The sequence below is a fragment of the Pseudorasbora parva genome, chromosome 25, assembly GCF_024679245.1.
Source record: "Pseudorasbora parva isolate DD20220531a chromosome 25, ASM2467924v1, whole genome shotgun sequence".
NCBI classification, from domain to species: domain Eukaryota; kingdom Metazoa; phylum Chordata; class Actinopteri; order Cypriniformes; family Gobionidae; genus Pseudorasbora; species Pseudorasbora parva.
Window position 1 is genome coordinate 1847812 of NC_090196.1, and position 20671 is coordinate 1868482.

At 39.9% G+C, this 20671-nt stretch overlaps 1 protein-coding gene and 2 gene segments (V, D, J or C); 1 reads left to right on the top strand and 2 right to left on the bottom strand.

Annotated features, from left to right (window-relative positions):
• The window catches only part of LOC137064350 (deleted in malignant brain tumors 1 protein-like), a 615344-nt gene that overhangs the window by 351282 nt on the left and 243391 nt on the right, over nucleotides 1–20671 (bottom strand). The gene's annotated exons all lie outside the window — the stretch shown is intronic.
• LOC137065334 (Ig kappa chain V-III region MOPC 321-like) lies at nucleotides 58–20538 on the bottom strand. The segment is given in 4 exon segments: nucleotides 58–413; nucleotides 1545–1593; nucleotides 19965–20272; nucleotides 20364–20538. Coding segments are annotated over 4 exon segments (729 nt in total).
• On the top strand, nucleotides 2586–3087 carry LOC137065335 (immunoglobulin kappa variable 3-20-like). The segment is given in 2 exon segments: nucleotides 2586–2673; nucleotides 2771–3087. Coding segments are annotated over 2 exon segments (366 nt in total).

Below are 20671 nucleotides of genomic sequence, written 5' to 3' on the forward strand. Positions count from 1 at the left end.
TTGTAAATCACTACAGCTGCAGCACTAGACTCATGTGAATCCTGCCTGACACAGGACACTCAGATACGGCTCATCTTCAGGAGAGAAACATCAGCACTCAGAGCTCTTGTGGAACGAGACCTCATGAGGAGGAGCTCCATCATGTGTTACTCTGCAGACGTACACCTCTCCCTCTTCCCAGCGTGCTTTGCTGAGGGTCAGGACGCTACTGCGGCTGTAGCGGCCATCGTCCTGCTGGCTCTCTGCGCTGGTCAGAACCCCCTCGGTGACCTCTGACCCGTCCAGTGTCCAGCTCACCAGCGCCCCCTGTGGAGAGTAAGAGCTGAGCAGGCAGAGCAGTGCGGCTGAGTCTCCAGAGATCTGCAGAGAAGAGGGCGGCAGCAGAGACACTGAGGGCTTCACTGTGGGACCAGCTGCAGGAGACAAACACAACACATTCACAAACACAAAGAACACACACTGCACTTTCATTCACAGCATTTCAACAGCAGGACAAATCACACTCACAATCTGATCCTTCATGTCCTTCAACATCACTACAGCTGATATATATATATATATATATATATATATATACAATATACAAACGACACAATCACTATATACATTTACATCAAACCTCATCAATCAAACTGAACATTGTAATACACCGACTGATTTCATTACAGCAGTTTTTAACTCACAACATAAAGTTCTTACATTTTACTGAGATATTCAACTCAATTTCAAACAGAATTAAAAGTCACACATAAATTGTGTTTGTATTATAAAGCACTGAATTATAATCACAACATGAGCAAAAGAGATTCAGTATCATTGACTGAACTACAGAAAGTACAACATTTACATTCTGATGTCAAATCTCTTTTCTCCATGTATGATATCTACAATAAAAGATGAACTATATATGAACTCAGTGTAGAAATAAATGAAGGAAAACAAACCTGTAATAAACTCAATAAACTCATAGTGAGACGCTTTATGGAAATATGTTTAGATTTTGTTGTTGAAAGGAATAATGCCGTTCTTCTGAATGTATAAACATGACAATATCATTGATTCAGATTAAATAATTATTACACAATATCAGAAACACTTAAAGCCTTTATACACAATGCATTATAAAAGTATTTAATGCATTAATTATGAATTGTTATTCACATTATAATGCATGTATGATCTCATGAATAATTGTAACCACAGTTATAACACATTATAATATTATCTATTCATTGTTACACCTTTAGAAATTATAATACATTAAAACTCACGACAAACAACCAATTTCAGACGCAACAAGGAATTTGCAAATATTATAATGCATTTTAACTTTGGCTACAATTATTTATGAAAAGATATAAGGCATTATAATCTCCATTATGAATATCTTTATAATGCATTATACATAAAGGCTTCAAGTAAAGTTTCAGCACAATATCTAATAATCATTATCATTAATAAATGTTGTTCTTGTTTCGACTGTAAAACACTTTCTGAAATCTAAACTGTATTTTTTTATTCGGTAATTAAATAGACAGACTTACCGATCACCAGTTTGGTTCCTCCACCGAATGTCCACCACAGTGATACAATCTAATGAAACGCTCGTACAAAAACCTCTATTCCACTCGAGTGAACACACACTCCAGCAGAGAGAGAGAAACAACACTTCAACACACTGATATTAGAAGCTCCTCAGCTCTTCTCAACACTCACTCATTCAGATTGACTCAATGATTTCTGATATAACACTGTTTAAAGAAATATATTTGATGAGCTGTGACCTCTGAGGTGACCTTTGACCTCTTTGATCATGGATGATGTTGTGGAGTTTCTCATAATGATGCTTCTGTTCTTCATATGCAGCTCAATCTTCAGGATTGACAGAAAAACCTGCAGCTTCAGACTTCAATCTTCAGTGAAAATCTGCTCAAATCATGAGTTTATTGAATATTATAGCCAAAGTCAATAGAAAGTGTCAACAATGGAAATAGAAAAGGTATTTTGCATGTTCTCCACAGTCAAGCATGTTTTCATATTCAAGGTCTGTTCTAAAAGTATCTGGACTGGTTATGAATCTCCACACAAGATCATGAAACGTGAACAAGCTCTAATATGTCTCCATCTTTAACAGCCTGTTTCTTCTCCATCTGATGATTTCAGACACACATGAGGCTTCATGATAGATGGAGTGACACCATGAACTCTGATTAGAGATTCACAATCAGTCCTGATACTTTCTGAACAGACTCATGATTCATGATCTGACTTTAGTGATGGCGGTTCATCTAGTGGAAGTGTAGCAGTGATGATGGTCACATGACTGAATATGGACACAGAGATGGACGTTCATCTGCACATCCTCAGTGTCTCAGGAGTCACAATACAAATAAAACTACTGAACTAACTCAAATAACATTAGTCAGAATGGAAATGATCATTGTGTAACTCTAGTGTGTGTGAGTGTGTTCTGAGCTCAAGCTGTTGTAAATCCTGCCCACTTCTTTGCATTGTCAGCACATGCTTCAGTCTGAGAGTGTTTATAGTGCTGTGAGTTTAACACTTCATGACTGAGAGCAGAACAGAACACAATCTTCATCATCACACAAGACACAAGAACAACAATGAACACCATCATCATCTTCATCTGGACCATTTCACTCTTTATTCAAGGTGAGACAAACATGTTGACTCTGGTTTTGGTGTTCTTGTAAAAGTATATGATGATAGTAGTTTTAAACACTGATTGATTTTCTTTTCTCTTCTTCAGGATCCAGAGGAGTCACTCTGACTCAACCTGAAGTTAAAACTGTCCAACAGGGTCAAACAGCTTCAATAGAGTGTCATATAGATGTAGGAATATACAGCAACTACTTAGCCTGGTATCAGCAGAAACCTGGAGAAGCTCCTAAACTCCTGATTTATTATATAAACAGCCGTTATACTGGAACTCCATCTAGATTCAGTGGCAGTGGATCTGGCAGTGATTTCACTCTGACCATCAGTGGAGTCCAGACTGAAGATACAGGAGATTATTACTGTCAGAGTTTACACTATCCAAACAGTCAGTATGTGTTCACACAGTGATAAAGAGTCGTCCAAAAACCTGTGTCAGTCAGACGTCACAGTGACTGCACTGATACAGCTGAGAGATACTGCAGCTGCTGATGGACCATCACACACAACACAATGGGGGATCAAACCTTTCACACACTTTATTTAGTTATTATGATGTAAGTGAACATGTAACACAATCTTATACCTTACTAAAATGTGGAGAAAATGTGAGTAGTGTTTGTTCCTGTAAAACTTTCCACTACAATATTATCTAAATTATTTACTGTAGGAAAGTCAATTGCAGTTCCATACTTCACCACTAGAGGGTCACGTGTCTTTTACATCACTGAGATCTACACACCTTCACTTTGAGACCATGGGCCCTATCTTGCACCCAGCGCAATTGACTTTGTACACCGCCGCATGTGCCAATTTTGTATTTGTATGTTATGAAGAGTCTGTTGGTGGATTTTTTTATCTATTTGTAGATCTCGTTTCACATTTGCGGATCATGAGGAGTGTGTTTGCAGATTTTTAACTTATTTGTAGATCTTGTTTTGTGTTTACAAATTGTAATATGCAGTTTTGACTCATAGTCTCATCATTTTCAGTGATTATGGCATTATTTTGTCATAACAGACTTAAGCATAAATATGAAAGAAAGAAAGAAAGAAAGAAAGAAAGAAAGAAAGAAAGAAAGAAAGAAAGAAAGAAGGAAAAAACATTGTTTAATGGCTTCAACAAGTAGCCTATAGTAAGCTACAGATTTATGTCTGAGCTGGATTTGAACGAACATCCTTTTACCGTGAGCGGTTCATGAGCGCGTGCCAGCGGGTTATTGAGCTGATCACACCGGCTTCGCTCCGCTCATTAGTGAGGTCAGGCTTCACCTCGCCCACATATTAAAAATGGTCGAGTTTAAATCGGGCTCGGGCTCATAATTACAGTTAATGTGTCGGACAGGGCTGGTCTCTCAGGTGCAGTTGGGCTTGATTTTTTGAGACAATCTAAGCTCTAGTTCTGGCTAAAAATGTAGTTATTATGTGCTGGCCGGTTGGCATGAATTGTGCTCGTGATGGAGCGGTAGTGGAGCGCTCGCTCCGAGAAAAAAAAGTGTGTATGTTTGTTCGTTTCTCTGTGCTGGAGTTATTTTAAGAACTTAATGGCTTTATCCAGTTTGTTGTTAAATTTGTTATGAATTTTAAACTTGTGTCTTTATTACACACAAAATAGCTATTTTTAGTCGTCAAGCATATTGGTTTTAATTGTATTACCATTCATTTCGCATGGATAGGGACAATGCTGTCTTACTGTATGTCGATTCAGCATCTTAAACGTCTCTGGTGCAATCTAGTCCATATTTCAGGGCTTTTGTCATATTGTTTTTTACTCAAGGATAAACATGCCAATCATTTGTTACCAAGCATTTATTTTTATCATTAGGTTATGGGCTGCCATAGACTCCCATGGCGGAAGAAGAAACGGGAGAATATAATAAGAACGCTAACGATTTCAATTGGCCCCTAATAAATAGGACTGGGTTGCCCTGACAGATAAATATCTGGAAAACTAAGGTCCTTATTCCCTTTTGTTCTTCATATCATGACAGCACTCTTTTTTGCATTATATTACACCTCATATCGAATACCGTAGACATAACATAGCTACATTTAGCAGCTGTTAAAAGCCAGCACTACTCTGTGAGAAAATAAGATCGTCAGCATACATGAGATGATTAATTACAATATTGTCAAGCACACGTCTTAAAATCACTTAAATTCACATAAACATTAAAAAGGGCGGCCAAGCCAGCCGATAATGATAAACTAATCATTTACAAATCATGATTATACATTCATAAATGATTAATATGCTAACGATTTACAAATCTGTCATAAGATAGGCCTATCTTTAAAAAAATAGCATTTCATAAAATAATCAAACAGATCCTTAGTAAATGGTTAAGTTACTAGTTAATATATTATTAATCAACGAAATGCCAATATAGCATTACCTCAATAAATTGTAAATCAAACCATTAGTAAATGATGAGTAGCCCATATAATGTATTGATGCGTATCCCAGTGCATCAGATCAATACGCATTTAATTCTAGGCATTTGTTAAAGTAGACATGATTTTATAAATATAAATAGGCTTTTATTGCAAAAACTGACCAAAAACAGTATAAAAGTATTAGCTCATGTTGTATTCAACGTTTTCTGAAGTCATGCGATATCTTTATGTGAAGAACAGAGTTGATCTTAATGTTTTAATCATTGAAATGATCCCTTTATGAACGCATATTTCTATATTTCATGTATAACTCAAATAATACTCCTGTCCCGACTCTTTAGCAGGACGCAATCGGTCACATGACACATGAGAGCCAATGGCATTTTACAATCAAAGCTGACGTAATGACGCAATTGGTCACGAGACACACGACAGCCAATGCTGTCAAAGCTGACGTAATGACGCAATTGGTCACGAGACACACGACAGCCAATGCTGTCAAAGCTGACGTGACGTTTCTTCCGGAAGTTCCAGGCGGCAAATTTTAAAATGTGTTAATCATTAATCATCGGCCGGCTGATGGACTCGACGCTGCTGATCGCTTCTGCGGATTTACTTCACACAAACCAATCGTTTGGCCTCGGGACACTTGGAATATTTGTACTTTTTGAATAAATTGTTCCTGCAGTCGTATCTGCCTGTCTTTTTAATATAACACAAACGGGTAGGTTTAGGGAATGGATTGGTTATGTGACGAATAGGAGTTAAATGCTTACACTAATTAGATGAATTTTCACATTTCTATTGCAGCAGGTGAGGAATAGCAGAATTTAATTTTCACATTTAACGTTACATTTGTTGTAGCAATCAATGGACGCATTTGTAACGTTAACGGGTGAGAAATATCTACAAATGACGAGTAAAACATTTACAAGTGATGAATAGTCTACACTTTAGATTAGGGGACGGAGAAAGCGTTGTAAATGCTTTGTATATGTGTGCAGATCATTTGTAACGGGTGATACAGATTTGTAAATGATTTATTCATGCGTTTACATCATCTCTAACAGGTGATGAACACTTTGTAGTGTGTACTTTAATGTAAATGCTGACTGGTGAGGGTATAGACAGCTCTTCTCTAACACACATGGAGTCTTTAACGTGCACCTGATGCTTCACTGGAAGGTAAACCAGTTCACATTATCACTAGACCCCACACAGAACACAAGTCTGCACCATTGAGTAAAAGGATTTAACTTAACACTGCAATCCCCTGACTTCTAGTTTGCCTGCACTTTTTCACTCGTCCCCTCACTGCATCCGCCTAGTCTCACCTTCGTTTCAGGCGAGGCAAAGCGCATCTCGAACAAGCCCAATAGGATTGCAGTGATTCGATAGTATCTTCAGACAGCTGTCACGCTGAGGCATTCCCCGTAAGCATTCTAGGACGCAGTGCGACTTCCCTTTCAAAAGGGAACCGGATTTACAGGATTTACAGTCAATAAAAGTCGAAGCATTCATTCATTTCCCCATTCAGCATTAGAATATCTTTAGTCTTGAAGAAGTGCTCTCACTTTTGGACAGGGTAAGGTAATTGCCTTTAGGATCATTTGATCAAATATGCTGTTAATGGCAGTCATTTGAATTCTGCTTCTTTATATATCATTTTGAAAAATCACTTGTTTAATTTAAGCGTTTATATGTTATTGCTACAGTATGCAAACTATATTATAATTCTGAAATTATTTACTTTTCACTAAAATATAAAATATACAAGACTGAATTGAATTGATTAGTATGATTTTAGGTGGCAGTATTATTTAATAAAGAAAAGTATTATTTAAGATCAATAAACCAGGTAAATACAGTACCGTAGATAAGTGGTTCTCATCTCTGGTCATGGAGACCCACAGCTCTGCACATTTTGTATGTCTCTCTGATCTGACACACTCCTAGCGAGCTGATGAACTGAATCACATTTGCCAAATAAGGAGGAATTAGCAGTGGATCCCACGGAGCAGAGTTGAGAACCACTGCTGTTGATTACACTATCCGGTAGGAATAGCTACATTTTTAAAGTGTCTTAACTAAAAAAAAGTTTAAAGGGGGGGTGAAACACTCAGTTTCAGTCAGTGTCATGTCAATCTTGAGTACCTATAGAGTAGCATTGCATCCTGCATATCTCCGAAAAGTCTTTATTTTTTTTATAATTATATAAGAAAGATGCGCTGTTCCGAGTCTTTCCGAAAAAAGCCGAGCGGGTGGGGGCGTATCGTGTGAGCGGAGCTAAATAATGACGTGTGCAGCAGCGCGCTGCTATTAGGTGTGTTCGACATCGGCTGCGGCTGGATGGATGCGATCGGCGAGAGTAGCCGAGTGCAGGCGGGGAGGAGCTGCAAACGGAGACCTGAAGTCGTACACTTTCTGCTTCCCGTGGTGACGCTTGAGCTGTGTTTGCAAACTTTATCACAGCTGAAGTTAAATAAATGCAATATTTTTCAAATACACAGATGTTTCAAATGACATTTTCATTCAATACTTTATATACTGTTTAATAAAGCGTCTATTTGGACAAGATTAAAGTTCAACATATAAACCTACACTATCAATGAAGTGTTGTCAACGGTTTTTATCAGTTTTAGTTTGATAAACATGATGATATAACATCGCGGCTACATGAAAAGAGGTTTACTGTTATAAATAAATGATTTGTGAGCATTAGTGTAACATAAGGTTTTAGAATAAACACGAAACGCACGTGGTCGCTGTCATGCGGTGAATCGGCCAATCGTGGATCAGCTGTGTCGTCATCAGAGCTCGTGCAGCCTCCTGCAGCCACCCTTGAGAATCTGCACCGGCTGCATCAGCCGGCTGCTCTCGAATCGCTCTCGCGGTACTTTGTTGACATACGTCACAGTCACGTGCCGTCGGCGCTGTCTCAAGTCGGACAAAATTTCTAACCGGCATGCACTGCTTCAAGTCAGCCGCCGATCGGTCTGCGCATCGCTAGGGGAAGTCGAACAAGCCTATTGTGTTGAGTCGAGTGCGTCGTAAAGCTGTGTCATCCCTAACAACGGGAAAAAAACTTTATTCAAAATAAAAATATGGCTTTTAATCAGATACAGCCATACATCTATGATCCGGAATCAGACCCAGAGGCTGCAGTTGAACAGGAGCAGCAGCAAAAACGACTAGAGCAGGACGTCTCTATGTGGTACAAGTTATACACTAACTATATAATATGCTTAGCGGCTTGTGTTATTTACATATTTATACTTGAATTATATCGTCGTATTTTTGTCTTTGAAGGTGTACATGTGGGAAGTGCAGTTGTGCACGTGTGTGTGTGTGTGCTGATGACACCCAGCTCTACTTAGCACTATCACCTAATGACTACAGCCCCATTGACTCCCTGTGCAAATGCATTGATGAAGTTAACAACTGGATGTGCCAAAACTATCTTCAGTTAAACAAAGACAAAACCGAAATCACTTCATTTGGAAACAAAGATGAAATTCTCAAGGTGAACGCGTATCTTGAGGCTAAAGGCCTGATAACAAAAAATCAAGTCAGGAATCTTGGAGTGATTTTGGAGTCAGACCTGAGTTTCAGTAGTCATGTCAAAGCAATAACTAAATCAGCATACTATCATCTGAAAAATATTGCAAGGATTAGATGTTTTGTCTCCAGGCAAGACTTAGAGAAACTCGTTCATGCTTTCATCACCAGTAGGGTGGACTATTGTAACGGCCTTCTCACCGGCCTTCCCAAAAAGACCATTAGACAGCTGCAGCTCATACAGAACGCTGCTGCCAGGATTCTGAGCAGAACCAGAAAATATGACCATATCACACCAGTCCTCAGGTCTTTACACTGGCTTCCAGTTACATCTAGGATCGATTTTAAAGTACTATTACTTGTTTATAAATCACTCAATGAGCTAGGACCTAAATACATTGCAGATATGCTGATTAAATACAAACCCAACAGATCACTCAGATCAGCAGGATCAAGTCAGTTAGAAATACCAAGAGTTCACTCAAAGCAAGGAGAGTCTGCCTTTAGCTATTATGCCAGCCGCAGCTGAACCGGCTTCCTGAACAGATCAGATGTGCTCCAACAGTAGCCACATTCAAATCCAGACTCAAAACACATCTGTTCAGCTGTGCGTTTACTGAATGAGCTCCGAGCACTGTACGTCCGACTGATTGCACCCTATCTTATCTCTTTAGTCTTTTTATAATTATTTTAGTTTACCTTTGTTCTTATCTCTGGTTATTGGTTATTTTATATGTTCTTTTGAGTTGAATATGACGAGTGAAAACTGGGTTTGATGGAAATAGTAAGTTTGACAATAAGGTTTGAGTATGTGTAAATCTGTGGAGGGTATGATGAGTGAGTAAGGGTTTTAACAAGAAGGTTCCTGAGTAAAAATCAGGGAATAGTGATTAAAATGGATGTTATGAACGTGTTTGAGAAAGAAATGAATGAGAGGTGTTCTAATTAAGATGGTACATGTATGTAGGCTGTAAACTGAAGAATGTTTATTTTTATATCAGATCATTATTGTGGATCTGACCATTTTATTTTATTTTATCTTTTTTTTATTTTTTATTATTATTATTTTAATTACTATATCTTTACGACTGTTTTAACTATGCTTGTTTTTAATTCTTTATTCGTCCATATGGTATTCTTTTTTTTTCTCATGCATTTGTTACCACTATTTTAATTAATTTCTATGTAAAGCACTTTGAATTGCCATTGGGTATGAAATGTGCTATACAAATAAACTTGCCTTGCCTTGCCTTGCCTTGCCTTGTTTACGCGTTGTTTGTGTAGACAGGTTAAGTTAGTGTTTACATAGAAAGACACGGAATAGTAGCGCATTTGAATGAAGAAGCGCGCTTATTTAGTTCAACATATTTCCCCCCTCTTTGTGTATTGTTGTTTGGAGTGCTTTTACAATACACAAACATAAAGTTACACATATAGTGGCCAGCTAAACAAATGTACACGCACTACACATCGCATGCTCCATTGATCAATTAACTATACGTGATCATGTTTGGGCTACTTGATGAGCATAGGCAAAAACACAGACATTTGAAGCACTCTTACTCACCGCCCGCGGTTCTAACGTTGGGACCTTTATCGTTGGGACTGCTCCATCCTTCAGCATTAGGCGATCGGAAAATCCGGCGTCGAGCTGGGCCTTGTTTATGAAACAGTCGGCACCGAAATGCAGCGAACAGATATAAACATTCACGCAACTCAGTTGCTGATCCGGAAAAGCAAATTACATCCACTGTTGCCTTAACGCGGGGTTTTTGGGGAATCTGTGCAGGACTGTCTTGGTCTGGCAACCAAAAACGCACTTTTTGGTGACATTGTTATGTGCACATCACCTGTCCAGCATCCTACAAGCCAGCGCTTTGATGGGCGTAGGCTGTTGCTTTCGCTCTCTCCCTCTCTCTCTCTCACGCGCTTCCGGTAGAATTGTCCGTAAGGCCCATACAAGGAAATTCCGCCCCCATTAACGTCAAAGGGGACGCATGATCTCAAAAAACTTGCCGAAACGTATGACTAACCGGAAGTAGTATTTTTGACAAAGAAATACTCCCATCAAATGTCCACCTTAACTTTTGAAACTTTGTCTATGTTTAGTATGGGATTCCAAGTCTTTAACAGTGTAAAAAGATCAGTATGCATGAAACAGCATTTCACCCCCCCCTTTAAACTAAAGTTCTAAGGTCTATAAACTTAATAAACTTGCTTGCCATATAAAGATGTAAACTGCACTGATTTGAGGAATTGAACCAAACATTACCCATTACATTATTTGATCTTTTATGATATATCATTGTCAATATATAGATCCTCCCTTTTGTGTTTGTGTTACAGGAAAACCATGGGTGACCGATTCGACAGACACAAGTACGTTTTTTTTTTAATCTCATCTGCACAAATAATATTGAATTTTTTTTATTACAAATGATGATGTGTAAGTACTTTAATACATTTTAAATGCAGGGTAAAATTAACCATCCCACTGCATATAACATTAATAGGTTTTTGTTCTTTCTTTCTGTCTTGCTTTTTAAGGTACCGTAGTGCCCAAAGCTTTAGTACACACCGTGTTACTGCTTTGCAGTTTAAGTCAGTTTCTGGGTCTCTAAATGAAGGAATTGTCTCTCTCAGTAACATCTGTAAGTCCCTCTTGGAAGCACATGTAGATCCCATCACTGGCATGTGCTCCAATTACAAACAAATCAGGGGAAATATTGAATACTCTGATCAGTGCATGAAAAAGGCAGACACAATGATTAAAGAAAAGCTGGTACATTTGGATGAATACATGGAGGAGCTTACTGAAGAGCAACACTGTGCTGAGCAGCGGAAGAAACAAACATGCATGGCCATGGATAAATTACACATAGAGAAGAAGTCTGCTGAGGAATTATTACAGAATTACAAAGCAGCTTTGCAACAGGCTGAAAACAACCTAGAATCAGCTAAATATGCTCTAAAAGTAGCACAAGATAGGAGGACGAGCTCTTGCAATTAATGGTGGGACACTGCTTGCAGTACCATTTATCGGATTGATTGCTGGTGAGAAATTAATTTGTAGCATCCTCCTGAACAGTTATGCATTCAATCAAGACATTTCTGATTAGATAAGATTTCTTTCTTTGTAGGCCTCTAGGTTCCGTAATGCTAAGTGAGGGAATACAGGAAATAAACGAGGCTTTAAATGCCACCAGTGCTGCTGAAAAGGAGCAACAAACATATGAATTGAAAGTAAAGCAGAGCAACGATAAAGTGTCTGAATACCAGACTAACATATATTGTGCACAGAATGAAATTGAGAAGACCAGTGAAACACTGAAGAAGACTGAGGAAGAGATCAGAGGTGTTCAGAAGGACCTAGAGGAGGCTAGCAGTGTTCAGGAAAAGGTCAGGAGAGCTGTGACCCTTCTGGGTGTTCTTTGTGACAGAGTTACTGTACTGGAGAGGCAAAGTGAACGTTTCATCCTCTGGGAGCCTGTGGTAAAGATCATGGAAGACATTATGAAGGCAGTAGTAAACATTGCAGAGAGTCAGCTTTTCTATAGTTATGGTGTACCAGGGCTCATAAAAGCTTTGAGGGAGAATGTTGGAGGACTACGTGCTTTATGCAACTCTGCCGGTAATTCTGATCACGACAGCTATTACTGATCCTCTCAGTGTAACTTGCATAACAAATAATTATAAAAGGAAAAAAAGTTGATTGACGTTTTAGAAACCACTGCAAGCAAATCAGGAAACTGTTGAAAATGATATAGACAGCAAAAAGTGACATATCTGTCAATACAGAGAAAGTATAACATCTGACATGTATTATAATTATACTGGAAAAATATTGTGGTAAATTAACAAAATTATTAATAAATGCTGATTTTAATCACAATGCAAATGAGTTAAAATCTTATCCATTTGTGATGAAATGTTCTGTACTTTATTTTTAGGGGTTCAAGCACAAAGTGCTGAAAGCCTATTGTAATTGTACATATTTTTATTGTTGTTATAATTTGTACTATAAACAATTTATTCTATACATTTATTTTCTTGTTGTGTTAATGAAAATAAATTGATCTATACATTATTTAAAGTACCTTTGTACATCAGAAACAAATTGAAATTGAAATCAACAGCTAAAACAGATGAAAACATTTGTATGTACACTTTCATTGAGCTGAGCGGGAGACACTGGTGGCCTGGACCAGGATAGAGACCCTGGTAAGGCTCTGCCAGTGGCACATCTTCTGCATATTTCCACTGTCTGCAGGTTTGTGGGGCTGAATATGTTTTAAAAACTAAAAAAAAAAAATATTGTAACAATTACATTTAACATAAGAAAGTAACTGTTAACTTATAGTTGCTAATGTAACACTTCCCAGTGTGCAGTCAATTAATCACAGAGGGTGGTTGCACATTTAAAGTGGATTTATTCTGTAAAGCAGGAGGTTTTAGTTGCAGCACAAACCATCACACACTATAACTTGCGAGGAAATCTTGCTTTCAAACTCACGCGTGAGCACAGTGCTAAACATTGGTTTTTAACATGCAAATATCCTAATTTCAGCATGACATATTTGTAACAATATCTCTGATCTAGTCTCTTTAAACAACATTTGTGTTATTATGAACATTTAACACACATTCAAACTCAAATCAACGCATAGCACGATTAAGAGGACACATATAGGATCACACTATAGAGGAAATGCACGTGACGTCACGTTCAGCTGGAGCGACTGCGATTAGGCCCTACTGAGTGGCAAAAAGACTGAGGTAAATGACAGAATTTTCATTTTTGGGTGAACTATCCCTTTTAGAAGAACTGACTGCCTTGGATGAGAAACTTTCCAACCACTACAAAGCATCAATGAATATCTTGGTCACACTCTGTTGGAGAAAGAAAAATTAATTTAAAAAAATAAAAAATCCTCTTTAAACATTTTATCAATATTAAGAATTTACTTGCATGTGTGACTAAACTAAAGTTGCAAACTAAAGTTTTTGTTTTACCCTATATTGCAATATACATGGCTTTCTTTTGCTTATGCTGTTGAGAATTCATCCAGCTTGAAAACGAGCGCTATTTTATCATAGTATTCATGGTTATGACGTTCTCTTAACTTTACAAGAAAATTTCAAAAGTTGGAACATGAAAAACGTCTCAGGTTACGTATGTAACCATGGTTGCCTGAGAGGGAACGAGACACAGCATCGGAACGCTGCGAGAACGCTTCTGCATGACCGTGTCATGAAGCACTCGTGAAATCAGTCCAATGGCATGACGGGACCTCACAGGCGGGTGACGTCATTGAACAGGAAACTATAAAGCACCCCTGACCCAAACGATGTTAGCTTCTTAAATGTCGAAAGCAAGACGGTCACAGGCATGCCGGGAGTATGGCAAGGCGACGCAGTGTCTCATTCCCTCTCAGGGAACCATGGTTACATACGCAACCTGAGACGTTCCCTTACTGAGGGAACTCGCACTGCGTCAGAACGCAGCGAGAACTTAATACCCACGCCGCCATAAATACCAAGTGCCTGTCTGTGTGAAATCTTAGTGGACACTCTGTCACAAGCACTCGAGACCCCAGAGTCGAAGCCACACCCAGGTTGCAAACATACTACAAGTTGAATTAGGCTCGGATCCTTAATGAAGAAGGTTGACCGGCTGACTCATAAACCACTGAAATAGCCTCAGCTATCCATTTGCTCAAAGTCTGCTGAGATGCAGGCTTCCCCTTACTAGGGGACTTAAACCATACAAACAACTTGTTGGTTCTACACCACAAGGCAGTACTGTGGCTGTAAGCATTGTGACAAGTGTCCTGAGCGCTCATCAGCGTCGCCCTGGAAACAAGGCAGTCACACCTGCACCCGCTCATCACGGGCTGAGCCGTCACACCTGCGGATCATCAGCGGGCGGCTTCATAAACCCGCCAACCGACCAGAGAGGTGAGAGATGTCTCCAGAAGACTCGGCTAACTGTTGTCTCCGGTTTCCCCCTCAGAGAGCAGCGTGTGACGGCCAGCCCTCACCCAGGAAGAAGGAGCACGGACCCACATCACCGCGAGCACAAAGAAGGAGAGGAAGAGAGAGAGAAACACGCCGAGCACCCAGCACTCTACACGCCAAACTTTCACTTTCATTTTCACTTCTGTCACGAATAAAATCCACCCTTCGGGGGTTTCACCTGCCATCCTGTGTCGTGTGCTTCTTCACCCCATCACAGCATCTAATGCCCTTACTGAGCAGAGCAGATTTAATTTCTCCTAGTCTAGATTCTGAAACAGATGGAGCTCTGGAGTGAAGAATAGTATCTACCACCTCAGTGGAAGGACCTGGATCTATGAGCTGGGGCCCCTCAGAAGCCAAGCCCATAGTTTCCATAACTCTGGGTGGGGCTGAAATATTGACCCCATCCCTTGGAAAAGAAGGACCCTACTGACAGGAATCTCACCCGGAGGGCTGTCTAGGAGAGACACTATGTTCTGATGTATATCTGACCAGCACGGGGCTGTTAGTAGCAGACAAACCCCATCTCGGTGTCTCTCTCCAGAACTCCTGGAAGCAGAACCACCAGGGGAAAGGCATACAGACGCAGCCTCGGCCACATCTGCACCATGGCATCCAACCCTAAAGGGGCTGGATAAGCCAAAAGAGCTCCACCACCTCAGGGTGGAGTCTCTACTTCCCAGGTGTCAATACCTGCCTCGACAGGAAATCTGCTCTAATATTTCTCATGATTGCCCCCAGCCGGTGAGTGATGAATCTGCGTTTAGCCTCAACCCCGACACTTTCCTGTGAGCGAGAACATTACCTCGATGCTGAATCGCTAGTTCGAATTGTCAATTGTCTCTATAGTTCAGAACACGGATGCCCTGGAGTCTCAGAGGAGCCAGAGTTGCATCCACACACTTTGTAAACATGCGGGGAAATAAAGCTAGGCCGAATGGAAGAACTTGATACTGGTGAGCTTCGCCCCCGAAAGCAAACCTCTGGAACCTCCTGTGTTGAGGAAGGATAGAGACATGGAAGTATGCATCCTTTAGGTCTATTGTGACTAACCAGTCCTCAGAACTGATTTGATGCACAATCTGTTTCAGCATTAGCATTTCTTGAACTTCAGTTTCATTACCTGCAATTTACCTGACACAGATCTAGAACGAGACACAGCCCTGAATCCTTCTTCGGAACTATAAAGTACCGGCTGTAAACCCTTGATTCTCTGCTGTGGGGAGGGACCCTCTCTATAACATCTTTTTGCAGAAGAGTCTGTACTTCTTGTTCCATAACCAGAGCATGCTCGGGGCTGACCACTGTGGATACCACTCCGTTATATCTGCAGGACCCAATCAGAGATGTTTGGCAGAAGTTTCCATGCTGCCAGAAAATCTACTAAGTAGGGGTGACCCCTAATAGTCGAAGATTCGATGCATCGATATGCAGGACCGGATTCGACCACTGATCTCATGGTCGAATCTTCGCGGGTGTTATGAAATGAGGATCATACCATTTTGGCAATATGGGGTGCTCAATATTAGTGTTATAAAGACGTGTCACGGCGCTGAGCGATCCCCCCTTTAAGGGCACTGAGCTTCGCACCGGACGCACCGCACCTTTAAAATTCGAACACATATACACCGATGGCGGCATTCGACGCATGTCCATGGCGATTAAATGTATATTTCCCTCAAATCGTGAATGTACATACTGATTTCACCCTGTGCTAGAAGATAAACTCATCGTACAGCTCTTCGGTCAGAAGTCGATTCAAAATTGAGCTTGCGCGTATATAATGTTCACGTCTGCCAGGTGTGAGATACCTGAGACATGGCGCTGAGCTTCAGTCCGGTGTGAGATACCTGAGACACGGTGCTGAGCTTCAGTCCGGTGTGAGATACCTGAGACATGGCGCTGAGCTTCAGTCCGGTGTGAGATACCTGAGACACGGTGCTGAGCTTCAGTCCGGTGTGAGATACCTGAGACACGGTGCTGAGCTTCAGTCCGGTGTGAGACCCCCTTTAGGCACAATCGGCTTAAGAACGTGCATATAAACGCACTCAAAGTGTTCTTTTCCTCTCTAGGCAGGTATTTTTTTAGCTTTATTTATCAAAATGTTCTTTTATATATTTGTGTGATGTTCTGTGTTTCAATCACGGCTTTTAAATGTTATGAGAGAACGGTTAATTTACGGATGTGTAGTGTAGGCTAGTTTTGATCACTTTATTAAAAGTGGTGGCTGTGTGCCGTGTGTAAAGTAAAATAAAAATAGTTTTTTTTAAAAAAGCGGGCGGGGCCATAATGACGACGGCCGAGTTGCGTTTGCGTTCTTCTAGTAAACAGAAACTGGCGAGCAGCGGTCTTTCGAATCAGCTCTGACCGCGACTCTGGAAGACTTGGAGTTAAGCTTTTCTCTGAGAAAAGAACAAAAAACGGCACTGAAGTCGTTCTTAAAAAGGGAAGATGTGTTCGGAGTTTAGCCGACCGGATAGGGTGAATGTTTAATCTATCAACAAAGCTCTGCTTCACTTTCGTTGCTCTGGTTGGTGTAGCACTATCCTATCGCGTGCAGAGGGAGTTTCAAAGACAACCGTTTATCCTGCCCCTCGGATTGAGCCCTGTCTATGGTGAGTTTCCAGACCAAACATCTTGATGTGGCTATGTCAGGCTATGTTAAGATGTTTCTTCATACTTCAAACTATTATTTGGTTGTGTTTAAAAAAAATCTTGATAAATGTGTAATTTTCTAAATAAATATAGTTTTTTTTTTTCATATTTCTGGTCTTTGTTTTTATATAATTTGAAAAACAATTTTTGGATTAAAAAGTTTTAAGTTATGTTTGTCACAGGCCTGTCCTGTCTTGTGTGCACATGTGGGTTTTGTCAGTATGGCCATTTGTGCTTCTGTCATTGTCTGATCCCTCCCCCCCTGTTATCTGATTAGTGTTGATTTCTCCCACCAGTGTTCCCTCGGTCCTTGCCTCATTTTTTCCCTTTATAAGCTCCTTGTGTTTGTTAGTCTGTGTCGGATCCTTGTTATGTCTACGTCTTCCGTTTCCATGTGATTTCCCTGTTGGATACTCAAAAGTTTTAGTATAGGCTAAATGTTTTGTATCACATTATCCATTTGCTGTCATCTCAACACAAAAGTGGTATATAGGTTATTCAAGAAACATCAATAAATGTAGACATTTCATAATAACATGGCACAAATGAATCTGACTCTGACCACGCCTTACTGAAGGCCCAATTCCGGTTTAATTGCGGCAGCGTCGGCAGGTTAATGCTTCCGCATCTGGCCCAATTGATTTGGGCCGGAATCGGGCATTGAGTAAAAAGTCATACGACCCGAGTGCAGCAGACGGAAGCGGGCGGACAGGTAAGTATTCGGCAGGCGAGGATCAAACCGGAACTGGCCCGAGTGTATTTTGCTATCTGGGAGTCGTCTTCCGGAAGCTCAGGCCTCACCTGCAGCCTGTGTCCATCGAAGGCATCTTTGTGGATGGTTGTCCAGACCTTCAAGTACCTAAGTCTACAGCTGGACGACAAACTGGACTGGTCCAAGAACACGGATGCCTCTATGCCCCATTGGCTTGGTCTGTAATTCACCCATGCACTCTTCAAAAAAGTTTGATGCTTAAATAAAGCACAGCCATTGTTTCCAAACACATCAGTTTTTAACGTTCTTGTTTCATATCAATCAACAAGTAAACATCTGATTTTAATAATAATAAACAAACTCATTTTACTTTGTGGCCTACAATGAACTTCATATCTTGTTTTCAGGAAATAGATGGGTTTTTTTTCTAAGTGTTGTGGTGTGAAAGGTAGTTTCTCATTCCTCAAAAACAGGGAACTCAAAATGAGGAAGTAAAACTGTTCCTCATTACACTGTAGATTCCAACTCATCTCACATACTCCAAACCCTTTAAAAATATGAGAGGAATATTATGGTGTTTAAAGGTCAAAACACCAGCTAGACTGAATCCAGAGACCATTTAGAATTAGTTTAATAGCTGTAAAAGAACCAGCCCAACATGATTGTTAAACCTTGTTTTAAGAATGTTAAACATACGGGGATTTCCCCCCAACCCCGGAACGCAATCGCGAGTAGATGAGGGGGGCACCGTACAGTTAGTGCTTTAAGTGGGAGTTATCAAAAAATAAATAAAATAATAATAGAGTACCCGCACTTCTTTTGGGCCACTTAAAGCACTGTTCAGAATCAATATATTTATACCACCAGAAATGCCCCCATACATTGTACAGTACATACAATTTGCTATGTACTCAACCTGATAGGCCCGAAGTTAACCAATATCAAATCAAATGTGAAATTTGTGACAATGCCCAGCAGCGCTATAGTGTAAATGTTTTTTACTTAAAGCAAATGTTATCTTTTAGCTTTATTTTCTTGTTAGAGTTCACCAAAATGCTTCGTTTACATGTTAAAAAGAGATTTGGGCTAAGCCCAGAATATTTACATTGTCTGGCTCCGGGAAATCATTTTCAAATACTGTTGTTTTTTTTGTCCAAATAACCGTATTTGTCCACACCCGGAAAAAAAGTTCAGGCGCAGGATTATTTTTTTGCTTTAAACCCCTGTGATCATAATGACAAAACACATTCACTTACACATATTTAAAAATAAAAATATCGGATAGCTCATGACATAGGTAACAAGTTTGTGAATATTTTGAATAAAAAAATAAAAAATAGACCGATAAAGCTGAGCTCTGAGCTGTCATTCAGCTTTTGTGGCTGTTGTGTGTCATGTGAGAAGTAGACGTGTTGCCATTGAAACAACGTGATGCGTCCTCAGGCAGAGAATATGGTCATATTAATGCAAAATAATGCAGAGCTGAAGCTGGTTTGTAGCAGACCAAGACTACAGTCTACTCTGGTGTTATGAGTGCTGTAATATCACTAATATTAGGGCTGTTATTTAGTGTTAAATTAGGCCTATTGTTAGCCTGACGTGGTCATACTCAATTCTAGTCAGAATATGATTCTGAAACTGCTCCATTGGGCTGTGATTATGGGGTGTGTTTCAACCAAAGCAGGAAAGACATCAATTGGATAGACCTACAACCAATCAGATCAATGAAGCGACGCATTGTCAAATGTCAACATAGTTCAACTGCACTGTGTTGCCAAGTCCGCATTTTTTTCTAGCAGGTTGTTTTCTATGTCCGCGGGTTGAAGCGACTATTATGTGATAAATAGACCCATGAGTGCGAATTTTATTAGGCAATCTTGCCAAAATAACACACATTTTACCCCCCAAACACCATTTTTTTGTACAACTCTTTATCACTGTGTGAACACCCACTGACTGTTGATGTAGTGTAAACTCTGACAGTAATAATCTCCTGTATCTTCAGTCTGGACTCCACTGATGGTCAGAGTGAAATCACTGCCAGATCCACTGCCTCTGAATCTAGATGGAGTTCCAGTATAACGGGTTGTTGCGTAATATATGAGGAGTTTAGGAGCTTCTCCAGGTTTCTGTGAGTACCAGACCAAACGGTTTTTACCATTCACACTACTGCTGATTTTACAGTTTATTGTGACGTCTTGTCCTGGTTGAGCTGTTATTGATGGACTCTGAGTTACTGTGATCTGTCCTCTACACTCTGAAAGAAAACAGAAACAAAAAGTAAAAAAAATATAAACAGTATATTTGACATTTTAAAAGAATTAACAATTGCTGTAGCTATCACAAACCTTGAGCAAACCGAGTGAGAGTCCAGATGAAGATGATGATGGTGTTCATTGTTGTTCTTGTGTCTTGTGTGATGATGAAGATTGTGTTCTGTTCTGCTCTCAGTCATGAAGTGTTAAACTCACAGCACTATAAACACTCTCAGACTGAAGCATGTGCTGACAATGCAAAGAAGTGGGCAGGATTTACAACAGCTTGTGCTCATAACACACACACACACACTCTCGACATAGATTTTACTTTCAGTATGAAAATCATAATAAAGAGGTAGTGAATTTTTTTAACTTCTTAATCCGCACCGGATCGTGGG